The sequence below is a fragment of the Bacillus rossius genome, chromosome 5 (genome assembly GCF_032445375.1).
Source record: "Bacillus rossius redtenbacheri isolate Brsri chromosome 5, Brsri_v3, whole genome shotgun sequence".
NCBI classification, from domain to species: Eukaryota; Metazoa; Arthropoda; class Insecta; order Phasmatodea; family Bacillidae; genus Bacillus; species Bacillus rossius.
The window spans coordinates 77,647,903-77,660,188 of record NC_086333.1 but is presented as its reverse complement, the minus strand read 5'-3'; the positions used below and the strand labels follow the sequence as shown (position 1 = coordinate 77,660,188).

General features: G+C 40.8%; 1 protein-coding gene across 5 annotated transcripts in view; it reads right to left on the bottom strand.

Moving 5' to 3' along the window:
- LOC134532055 (probable multidrug resistance-associated protein lethal(2)03659) overlaps positions 1-12,286 on the bottom strand; it is a 37,626-nt gene that overhangs the window by 8,823 nt on the left and 16,517 nt on the right. For 3 of the 5 annotated variants that reach the window (XM_063368228.1, XM_063368230.1, XM_063368229.1), the window contains exons 13-18: positions 10,147-10,329; positions 8,229-8,425; positions 6,397-6,686; positions 4,492-4,571; positions 3,307-3,520; positions 287-393 (exon numbers count right to left, since the gene is read on the bottom strand). In XM_063368228.1, the coding sequence (XP_063224298.1) occupies positions 287-393; positions 3,307-3,520; positions 4,492-4,571; positions 6,397-6,686; positions 8,229-8,425; positions 10,147-10,329 (1,071 nt within the window). The remainder of the gene's footprint in view (positions 1-286; positions 394-3,306; positions 3,521-4,491; positions 4,572-6,396; positions 6,687-8,228; positions 8,426-10,146; positions 10,330-12,286) is intronic. The other 2 variants (XM_063368232.1, XM_063368231.1) reach the window with 1 other exon arrangement.

Below are 12,286 nucleotides of genomic sequence, written 5' to 3'. Positions count from 1 at the left end.
TGGAAAATATTGTTTAATCTTGTATCTTTTATAATAATAACACAATGTTTACATTAATGACAGACTTTGCAGATTTATTTTTATTTTTCTGAGTAGTTCTGTTGTATAAATTTTAAATTACTAATGATTTTACTGTATGGTGTCAATCCAAATGAGAATATTTTAACGAAATAAATAAAGAGAAATATTTTAGTTTCTATACTTTTTTTAATGAATAAAACAATTTATAAAAATCAAAACAATCTCCTAAAAATTAAAATCATAAAATTGTGCCCCTTTTAATGACCTGATGGTTGTCGAACTCTCGCTGCAGGATGTTCTCTGCGTGGAACGCCCGGATGGTGGTGAGTCCTTGCAGCGAGGCACTCAGGTGGGAGAACACGGGGCTGCGTGCTGCAAGCAAGTTTAGCTTTCTGTCGGGGCCGAGGCACGGTGATGCTGCCAAGCCGTGCTCCAGCCGGCTGCCCAGCACGGCCCACTGTGTGTGTACGCGCCTGCTTAGCAGCGGCACGGCGACCACCAGCGACACAAGGGGCGGGGGAACAAGAAGAAGGGAACACGGAAAATAAAGGACCAAGGCCAACGGAAAACAAAAATAATACTAGGAATGGGCCAGTCAAATCCTCAGTCAACATAAAATATATGTATAGTACTCAAAAGATTTGATGTTCATGGAAAAAATATTTGAAGAAAAATATTAGAGAAAATGTAGTCGTAAACGTCAACATCAGCTGCTACCAGCCTGCAGCCGGGTCAACAAAGTAAAATGTCTCCATCTTCCTCTGTCCTCCAACCATTAGAGAAAATGTAGTGAATTCGAAAATTTAACATTGACATAGTTCTAATATCATTTCCAAATATATTTTTTACGTAATTATGTAAATAAAATTATGATAATATATGTGTATATATGTATATTTAATTTTTAATTATGATATATATATATCATAATTAAATATACATACATACACACACACACAATGATTCAGGAAACTTAGTTCATGGAACTGTAACACCTCGGTATTCCTTTAAGATACGTAGTCATCAAAAATAACTGGAAACTTACTAAGTAAAAGAAACAACTCAGAGGCAGAACACCAAAGGGCACAGTTGAATTTAATAGGTGGATCGTAGACAAAAGAAACAAATACAAAGTCAGAAAGATCTGGTTGCTGAAATTACTAATTGAATAGAAACTCTTCATGAAGGCGAGGTGACCCACTTGTATCTTTTGGTTACCATATAATATATAAGCAATACAAACATAGGATCAAATATAACATCACAATGAAATATTTGTTTTTGTTGTTAACAAAAAAAATATAAAAAGACATTATCAAAGAACAAACAAAAAAGTTCCGGCCGGTTGCGCTGATATTGTATTAAGATCTACAAACAATGTATTTTCGTGGTAATTTAAGTGTATGTACTTTATAATTGGCAGATAAAAACATTAAAGCGAATGGATAAAGGTATAGTTGACCTTAACAGAGGCTCCACTAGAGAATCATCACCGATGTTGCTTAATTATTGTTTTTGAGTCCGAAGTGAAAGTTGGAATAAATGGAATTCGTGGCTAGTTGTCTTAAAAGTAAAGTAATTTTTCACATTCCTGTTTTCAACTTATCTGCCTGCATGCACACTGGGTACGTAGCTGGGGCCATCCTGCAGGAGTGAAGAGACCCCTGAGAGCAGTGAGTTTTGGATATCGATAAGGTAGGCGACACTGGGACCCCAATGCGGAACAGAAGGTCACACTGTGACGAACTCAGCAAGGAACAAACCAGAGGAAAGAAAACGGAAACTTGACTTATGAATATTGTAGGCCAAACGGGGATGTTGACCGAGTCCCACTAACCTCTAGGTTGGGGGTAGCCCAAGGATTGCTTCATGAAGGTGGCAGAAGTAGCGGCGGACGCAGGGAACCGAAACACAGAACTAGCACAAAGCTAACACACTACATCTTGACGTCGAAAGTTATGAAGGAAGGGAATACAATCCCTTGATCACGGGACTACATCGAAGGTAGCAGTCACTTTCTGATTCGGACTGCACGGTGGCGGACTTAAGAGCTGGAGAGTGTCCGAAGACCCGGCGGAGTCCGAGATGAAGGTTTGCACGCAGACTGCTCGAGAGGGACAGTTGCCACACGTAGCTAGAGAAGGGTTTTGGTGTCTCAATGGAGACCACCAAAGTGGATGGTGTCACTGGGTGGCAGAGGTGAGGAACTAAGATTGACAGCGCCGAAACATGGTTGACGACAGTGCCGGTAGGTAGCGTGCAGAGACACTGCGGTAAAGCATACCATTGGGGAACGAGGGTCTGGAAGATGACTCTCCCTGGCGGGAAGGAGCGGAGTTAATAAGGGCTCAGATTTAGTTGCACACGTGACCGAGAGAGTGCGCACGAGGGCGGCGTACCGGGTGCAAGCATGGGCGCGGTTGGTGCCCAGAGAAGGGGTAGCTGGGGAGGGAGTCGGTCATAGTCCTGGCTCCGACCTCTAAGAAGAACAACGAAAAACAGTGGGGAGAGAGGGTGGGGGAGAGTGCTGGCACTGTGCCAACATAATGAAACACGCTATGCCTGGCATGCACGAAAAATGGATACGCACACGTGACGAAAAACCGCTGCTCACATGCTGACCGGTAAGGGCGCTCCAATACAGGGCTGTAGACGGGATAAATCACACACGTCGGACGCCGAACATGCAGAGGGGTGAGGGAAAATCTGACATGCTGCTAGCACAGCGTGGGACAAAGAAGCAGGCCTGGCTGCCGAGGGCTGAGGCAATGCAGTGGTCGGACCTACTGGCCAAAGTTTAAAATGTACAGGAGTACAGAAACTAAAAAAATTTTAATATGAACCTCATCATTATGGTCAAAAATACAAAAAGAAGATTAAAAATTAAAGGTGCCAAGGGAAACGCCTAATCTGCGGCACAGAACAAACATTTCAAAGGTAAACTGTTTCAATACTTTTCCAATTTTCATTTCTTTTATTTCCTGTACTTTATGTTAACCCTTGGGAGCTAGATGTGGATTCGAGGGGGTAGGTTGGAGTTACTCCTTGTGATTCAAATTCGAGATTTGTATTTGAGAAAATTGGGACTTGACACTTAATAAATACAAAAGCATAAACAGTTGCAGCTGCATCCAAAATGTTGAAAATCGGTTCTTTATGGGTTTCTAGAATCACAAAAACCTGAAAACAACAAATTCTGATGAGGACACAGGAACGAGTCGTTTGAAACACAAGACCTGCGCTCCTCGCGTGAGGAAGGTAATATTAACGACATCGACCACTCACTGATGCCTTCGAGCCGCTTGACGCAGCGGGAAGTGGTGACAAACACGACCCTGACCGCGTAGAAGATGCCGGCAACCAGCAGCGTGGGCAGCAGGATCCAGACGTTGACCGTCGCGACCAGCGTCACGATGCCCAGCATCATGAAGGTCATCTGCGGGCAAGTCGCGACCCTCGACACACGCCACGGCTTCCAATCGGTAACATCTACATGAACCTGAAAGTGATTGAGGGCTTGTGTCTTGAAAAACAAATATTGTTTACCATCGCACAATACAGTTCCTTTGTTCTCACAACGTTTCGACCTCATTTCCACCGGAATAGATTTGAATCCACGGCAGGGGCGTAGCATGGGGGGGGGGTGGTGTTTTAGGGGTTCAAACCAACCCCCCCCCCCCCCCTTAGCACCAAATCTTTAATTAATTTCTTATTCATCACTCAAACAAATTTCATATTAAAATTAATACAATTTTTACCATTACAATATTTAAATTTAAGTACCGAAAACTGCTAAAATAGCACTGTTTTACACCTTAAAATCCAAATTTTCCCGGGGGAGGACCCCCGGACCCCCGCTTAACACCCCCCATACACAAATCCTGGCTACGCCACTGATCCACGGGATTGTCCACACACACATAACCACACCAGTTCTGCATCCCACAACCTAAAATGGGTGTGCACACCCATTGTTCTTCGTAACATTGCAACAAACAACCTGACTTACTCACACCATGTTCCACATGTGACCAAATCTAAAAACAAAAAAAAACTGTGAAGTCACAATGGCGCTCAGTCACAGTACCCTTAAACAGTCTGTGTCACCAACACCTCAAAAGTTTAATCACTTCCTAAACACCAATTTCAACCTAGTTTATGCACAACCGTTATATTACAGTATACTCTCGGTTATCTGGGTGTTGATTATCTGGTTTGCGGCTTAACCGTCTAATATTTCACTTCCATAAACCAACAACACAAAACTATTTTTTGACATACGTATGTATATTTTTATTTTTGTGATCTATTGATGTGACAGAGCATTTTATGCTGTGATTACATGTACTAGCAAAGTAGATTAAAATTGACTTAAAAGATTTAATTGCATAGTCAGTAACAAGTGAAGCTAATAATAAAAGCTTAGTAATAATAAGTACATTTCATCAGCAATGTTCAGGGATAACTTACGGCAATACAATCCTGCAGTACCAAAGGAAGTTGCTCATCGATAGCTCCCATGTCTTTGGAAAACCGGTTGAGAATCTGACCTGAAAAATTAGTATTCATAAACTCACTGATAATGATAATATAAATGAATCATTCAAGTTAATTAACGAGGTTAAAAAAAAACATGTAAATGTAAAGCACACATACTTCTTGTGTACAAAAAGAATAATTTTGCAGTGCTATAAAAGCTACTGTTAGTCGGCTGTACTGTTTTTATGTGTGTGTATGAAAGACAAGATGCTTAACTGAAATATGTGGACAAAATAATACTGTAGGTATTCATTAGACTTGTGAAATAATTTATTCAATGAACTCACCCCATTCGTTCCAGGAAAAAAGAGCACTAATCAAAAAGTACTAATTGATTACTTTTTTTTCCAAAAGGGTATATGTTAATAAAAATTATTTTTTCTGAATCAAGTAAGTGTGCTTTCTGACAGTCATTTTAATCGAGACACTATTCCCGTTAAAATCCATTTGCAGTACTAATATATGTCTGAGTACATTCAAATAAACATCTGCATAACATTTTGACAGTAATCAACTAAAGTTAAATTAAAGTGTAAATAATATTCTTGGACCGCATTGTTTACATAACCGGGCTTTGGTAAAACATTCTTAAGTAGGTGCTAACAACATTTCTAAGTTATAAAATAATAATAATGTTATTAATATAGGAGTTATATTTCAATTCTAATCAAATTTTAAAAAAAAAAACATAAACTTAACTTTTTTCTATTATTACAAAGAATATTTAACTTGTTAATGTAATTTCTGATGTTTACTAAATAGTTGTCTGCCATGATTTCCCACAAGCACACTCTGGTAGGTGCCAGGTAAACTAGTCCCGGCTTCTGGCTGTTTTCACCAGAGCTGTTGCTGATAATTGGGATGGCGTAATATAAACACTGGCTGAACACTCAGCCATATTTCAACATTATTATAAACCACTGTACTATATTAAATGGACTTAAGTAAATACGCAATGAGGGAAGCAAATAGCAGTTAAGGAAATAGCAAATTATTGTTTGTTCATTCGTGACATTATTAATTCATTATATTAATTAATATTAATTCATTGTATTTAATGCTATAAAAGTGCTGTTGCCATTGAGTGTAAACTGAAATAAAAATTCATGTAAATGAAGAGAAGAAAAAAAGCACCACTTTGAATCTATGACAGCGCTACTTCAAATCATGCTGTAATTTATTGGCATATTTACTTTGAAACTGCATAACATTGAACAGCGGGTGTTCAAATCTCATTTTTTGCCAAAATATGGTTCAGCCTTTTTCCCCCCCATTCTTTAAGTCTTCCAACATGATAGTAAATACACTTCTGCACCTGCTTTTTATTTTATATGAATCAAATTTTGAATATAATATATAATTACTCACAAATATTAACTATTTTTCTAATCAGATTAAAACACAAAATTAGTTGTTTTTTTTTCACACTTCACAGGAGTCCAAGAAAAATTAATGCAAAATACAGTAATGTAAAAAAAAATCTGGAAAATTAATTTTCTTTAAAACAAAAAAAATTTAAGTTTGTATCTCATAATGTACCTAAAAATACAGCATTCTTAATAATTTTTATAATAGTAAAAGATTATTAGTTAAATAAAATAAAAAAAGTATGTTCTATGTTGTAGCAAAAAAATTTTTTAATAAATCTTCTAAACTTCACACGTGTTACATTTTTTTCATTTAAATATTTTGTGAATGAGTCTCTCTTGCTGTAACTATTTGTAACTAATATTAAAACAAAACTATCTGATTTTAAGAATTGAATGGAAACCCAAAAAATTCATGAATATTAACTATTTTTTAAAGTTCTCGCAGCCCTTACGAAGGTCGGCGTACCTGAAGGGTTCACGTTGAAGAACCTCATGGGCAGGCGAATGATGCAGCCGAACATGCCGTCGTGCAAGTTCACCGACGACTTCATGCACAGGTGGAAGAACACGAAAGTCCTGGACATGGTGAACACAATGGCCCCCGCCGTGAGGGCCGCGAATACGTACGTGCAGAGCTCCCGGCTCATCAGGGGCACGGCGCCCGGAGCATCCCGGCGCGTCGAGTCGGGGGGCAGGTACTCCGTGCCGTTCGCCGTGCCGTTGGCAGCCGTGGCCCTCCGACTCTCTGTGTTCGTCCTGCACGTCACCACCGTGCATCAGCCATGAGTAGGGACACATGTATTTCGGGAATACATTTCGTGACAAGGTATTTCACAAAATACTGTAGCTTTTCTCCTGTGGTTATTGGCTGAGGTCGGTGAGAGGTGTCGTCCCGCTCTTGACGGGGCCAATGAGAATGTGGTCACCGTACTGCTGCACCCTCACAATTTTCCATGACTCTTAGAAAAAGCTACAGTGTTTTGTGAAATACCTTGACATGAAATGAAATCGCAAAATACAGGTGTCCCTAGCATTGAGGCACCAACATTAGCTCACAAACTGCCAATAAAATCATCAAAATCAAGTCAAACTTGCATTTAAATTGACGAGTCATTATAGGCAATATGGGCAATCAAGTGACAATTATCATAAATTAGTATAGGTATTAATTTCTAATAAAAGTATTCAGTAATAAGACTGGTTTATTTATAATTAGAAGCATATCACTGTTCTAATTCACGAGCTACTAGTTTACGCACTGAAATCCGTAACGTTAAACAATTTTCTGCCTTTCGAACTCCACGCCATAATGTTTGAAGGTTCAATTAATAAACAAGTTTATTTCTTCATAGCTAGAATGGACTTGCTTTCCTTATATCTGCTCAAGGTTCCAACAGTGAGTTAAAGAAACACTAATGTAAAACCTACATACTGAAAATAATTTCTCAGTTAAAAGGAAAGGCATGATCTCACATATATTGTATTATTATTTATTTTGAGCAATAGTTAATTTTGTAAAACTAAAAAAACCTATCTAAAACCAATGAAATATGTTCTTACACATCTGACTACCAAAATATGGTTTCTTACAAGCAATTTAATGTCACTGTTATTGTAAATAGAGTAAATTTTTTTAAAAAAAATTACCGCTACTATACTATTAAAAATGATTATAGACTGGAACATTTTTCTTCTTTGCCCAGTTTAAGAGTTAACGACCTTCAGATGAAAAACAGTTTAGCGTGGCAAGGTTGAACACAGAATGTTAAGGCAGCGGGACTCTTAAAACTGTGCCGGGCTTGAATCTTCCTGGGCTCACGCCGCAGGTCGCGCGCCTGGCCTGCCGTAACTCACACCGCCTCCGATGCCGTGTGCAGGACAGACATGTACATTTAGGTTCACACCTCAAAATAATCACCGATACTCCCCCAGGCACGTGATCCCGTTAGGGCGTGGTCCTGGTTAGGAGAAAGATGGGTCTTTTGCGTGCCAGACACTGTTGCCAGTGCCCAACATGGGTTCCGATAAACCGGGAAATAGATATTCGCCATTAACCAATCGCGGCATGTTAACCGGAGAGCGCACGGCTAGGTCGAGAGGTTGAGGAGACCCATCCCAACTTCGGCCCCCAGCTCCGCCGTTAAACCCCCCAGACCTCCTACAGAGCCGGCCCCCCTCTGCGGGATCTGAGCAGCACCGACACGGAACCACACCTCTCACGTCCCTGGGACCCCTCTGTCACCCAGTTGCTCAGCTGTAAAGGACAGACAGCTCGAGCGCTCGACGGCGGGGACTGACCAGAAGGAGAGCCAGTAGTCGGCGCCGCTGGAGAACAGCTGAGCCGCCAGGTTGCCCAGCACCATGACGGCCACCAGGAGGCGCCGGCGGCTGGCGAGCAAGTACGACACGTACGTCGACGTCCTGATCTTTCCCCTCGTCCGCATCTCCCGCGCGTCTCCGGCGCCCGGGGCCGCCTCCACCGAGGACGTGCTACTCTGCAACACCACGGCACGCGCTCGCCATCAGCCAGAGCGGCAGAAAAGCAACGTGCAAACCGTCTCAGCTTGACCGACGTTTACGGTAGGTGACGAAAATATCCGGACGGCCGATAAAAGATTCGGCCGAGTAGCGTTGATTTGCTCCTAAGAACTGAAGAGTTCCGTTGCTTTGTCGTGGATCCCATAATCAGAACCTAACCAAACTTTCATCAAACTACCCTTGAAAGTATGTACATCCTTCCCAATAAAAAAAAAAAGAATCGTCGAAATCGGTAGGCGTGATATTGAGTTATTCACTTTGGAAGACAACAATTAAAGATGTAACCGACCAGATAAAACATTATATAACTACAACGTTCTGAAACGGAAGAACTACCAAATAGTAGGGTCAAGATTATACAGTGGATTGTGATAAAAATGAAACAAAACAGAAATACATGTCAATACACCGTTGAACACAGAAATGCAAGTTAATACACCATAAAAAAACTGAAAAGTAACTAAAATCATGAAATTGATCAGCAATTTGAATCAAAACTTAACTCAAATAAAAAAAAATTAATCTTTTGATATATTAAATTTATCCAATAAATTAAACAATTTTTTTAATCTGAAAACAGTAATTAATAACTCATTATTACTTCTTGATACTTTTTCAAAAACACAATTATACTTGCGGATTTATTGTTATACCGAAAAGTGTTGTCCTAGACAATCTTATCACAAATTATTATATTGTAATAGTGCATCATGTATCAGTCAGAATTTGCTATCCGTTTTATTTGAAACGTCAGTTGTAATGTAAAGCTTCACTTCTAATTCGAATTTGCTGCAAAGTTCAAAACATTGAAAGCTTAAGATTTGTTCATGAATTTTTTTTTTTTTTACATGATTGGCTTGAATTAAGTTGGATACTTAAAAAAATTAATAGAGGTTGCTCCGTTTGCTTTTATGAAAACTAATATTATCATGCATGTTTATTTCATAATTTTATTGTTAAGATGTTATATATACAGGGCCCAATTGGTTAATCACTTAATCAGTTTAAACATTACAAATGTTTAATGATTTTTTTATTGTTTTTACTTCAATACTGTATTTTATAAATAAGTGTAATACAGCTTCGCCAAGAACGTTATTGACAATTTGAATCGACTTCACGAATATTTTAAACGTTCAATTTGATATTTGCTTCGCATCAAAAAACTAGTATTCACACAGGCCTACTCGAAACAACAATTAAGAGGAGCCACTAGAAAAAAAAAATTACGAATGAAGTGTTACCCTGTATCCTGTGCTGCTGTCTACCAAAAGTTTCAAAAAACTCAACTGGTGTAAGATGATTTAGATTTCACCATATAAAGGTTTATTTTTTTTTAGGTTTAGTAAATGAGGTTATCGTTATCTATTAATAGGGACACCTGTATTTCGCGAATACATTTCGTGTCAAGGTATTTCACAAAATACTGTAGATTTTTCCTGTGGTTATTGGCTGAGGTCGTTAGGTGTCGTCCCGCTCTTGACGGGGCCAATGAGAATGTGGTCGCGTACTGCTGCACCCTCACAATTTGCATGACTCTTAGAAAAAGCTACAGTTTTTTGTGAAATACCTTGACATGAAATGAAATTGCGAAATACAGGTGTCCCTATCTATCAACCTCACTTGGATTCATCTTCATTGCATAAGATTTGTTACTTTGCCGGCCCTGGAACATTACCCCAATGGACGTGCCCCTGCGTCGCTTGCGGTGTGTCGAGCCGCCGTGAGACTCCTCCCGGGTCTCCCCCGCGGCGTCCTCCCCTCCACCGGACCCGTCTCCCTCCTGGTCCCCGAGCAGCCTCGCGAAGTCCAGCCCGCTCTCCTGCAGCTGGGCGTAGCTGCCGTGGGCCTCCACGCGACCCTGCGAGGAAGACCAGAGCACGCGGTCGGGAGAACTGACGACGGGGGGGACCGCTCACGCAAGCTGCTCAGTGTGGCCCCAACCCTTGCCTTCCTCATGCAATCCAGTAATGATGATTTGTTATAAATTTTTTTGTCAAATTTCAGGTTAGGTGTAAAAATTTTTCCTTTCAATTTTTAAAATTCATAAGTTTATTTTTCTAGTAAATTTTTTTTTTTGCTGGCTTCTTCGTGTGGGAAGGCGTGCTGACGTAATTCTCCTTCGTTTTTTCCACGACCGAGGCTTTGCTTCGCACGCCGCTAGGCGTGTGAGTCACGGTCACGGGAGTGTGTGAGAAAGAGAGAGAGAGAGAGAGAGAGAATATTGCTGCGTCGTGTGGGAACAGAAGCAAGCATTTCGTGGTAGCTTTTGTTGCCATGCGCCATGATTGGCTGAGAATTACGTCAGCGAGCCCAGGAAACAGCCCGCACGAAGGGAAGGAAGGCTGTAAATTTTAGTCATTGTCCGAGCACCGGGCCGAGCGGTCGTTCTTCGGGCAGCGGGCCGAGCGATGGCTCAGTGAATTATTTTTTAATGTACAGTTAGATTTTTTTTTGTTTTGTGCTCTGTTGTAAGGAATATAGTGTGATTTTTCCATGAATTAAAAAAAACATATAATACATTGAACATTGTGTATAAATTTCTTCTTTCTTCGTGTATGTTCCACTCATCAACAAATTTGAGCTAGCCGGAGGAGGTGGTGAGTGGTGACACCCTGAACGGCTTGGTTGTCGACAGAACTGTCGAAACAATATCTCCCTGCGCCCACATCCAGCAAGTTTCAATTTTTAAACATTTTTTTCCCACCTTCTTTTGTAAACCCTCATCGAAAAGTAGCCGCAGTTAAGCGATGATAGCACATGCCTACACAGAGCAACAATAACGGAGATGAAATCTTGCTATTGCCACAGTAAGGAAGTAAGGAACAATCCCAGTAATTTCCTGGAGTGACCACAGGAACTCACGGAGTTGCCGACAAGATGTTATAGAAATGAACGCACATGCAACATGGTAGCCGAGCTTCAAAATAAAACAATACCAGTTTCCAGCTCTAGCACATAGCACTACATCCAATGGGTCGGAGTAGTAGGAGCAAGAGAGTTCTGGGGTCTACCTACGGCGAGGGGGGAGCAGGGGGTAAGATAGGCATGTTAAACATAGGCCCTTCAGAGAGGAAAAGGGGTGGGGGGAGGGTGAAGGTGTGAGGCAGGAGTGAGCCATGCTAAACATAGGAGCAGGTGCAGGGGAAGGGAGATGCTAGTCTATGACATTATTCTTGGCAGCTTGTGACGTATCCCACCTCCTTCCCCTCACCCCTTGTCACAGGTGGTTCATCTTTTCGGAACTAGTTAGCGCTGCTGTGAAGTGCCGGCGTTATTTTTAAGAGTAAAGATCTATCGCGGCTGGCGCGCCGCGAACCTGGGGTCGTGAATCGGCAGGCACAGATGCTAACCGCCAGAGACCAGCGAGTCATTCGGGATATTAACACTTAGCGGCTTTTTGCTATGTGACGTGAAAGGAGGCGGGTCGATGGTTCGTGCTGGACCACGAGACTGAAGCTGTGTGCAGTTTCGTCATGTAACTGCCGAGGTTTACTACGTGCGAAATAAAAAGGCCCTATCTACGAGAACGTCGGTACAGTTGTAAGGAAGGAAGTGAGATCCACTGCAATGTCAATTTATTGGGAACTTTTTAAGATGCGTCACAAATTTTTACGCCCATTTGCAGTGTTATATGAGTTGTCGAGAAACAGTTTAAAGCCGGCGCAATATTTCGAAAACACAGCTTTACACACTGTTTTGTGAATTTTTTGAGGACATAATTTTTAGCTGGGATAATGTTTATTTTGTACAATTTGTCACTTTCAAGAACATGGGTTGTGATAAAATTTCTCTGAGTGGTTTTATTGTCAGAAATT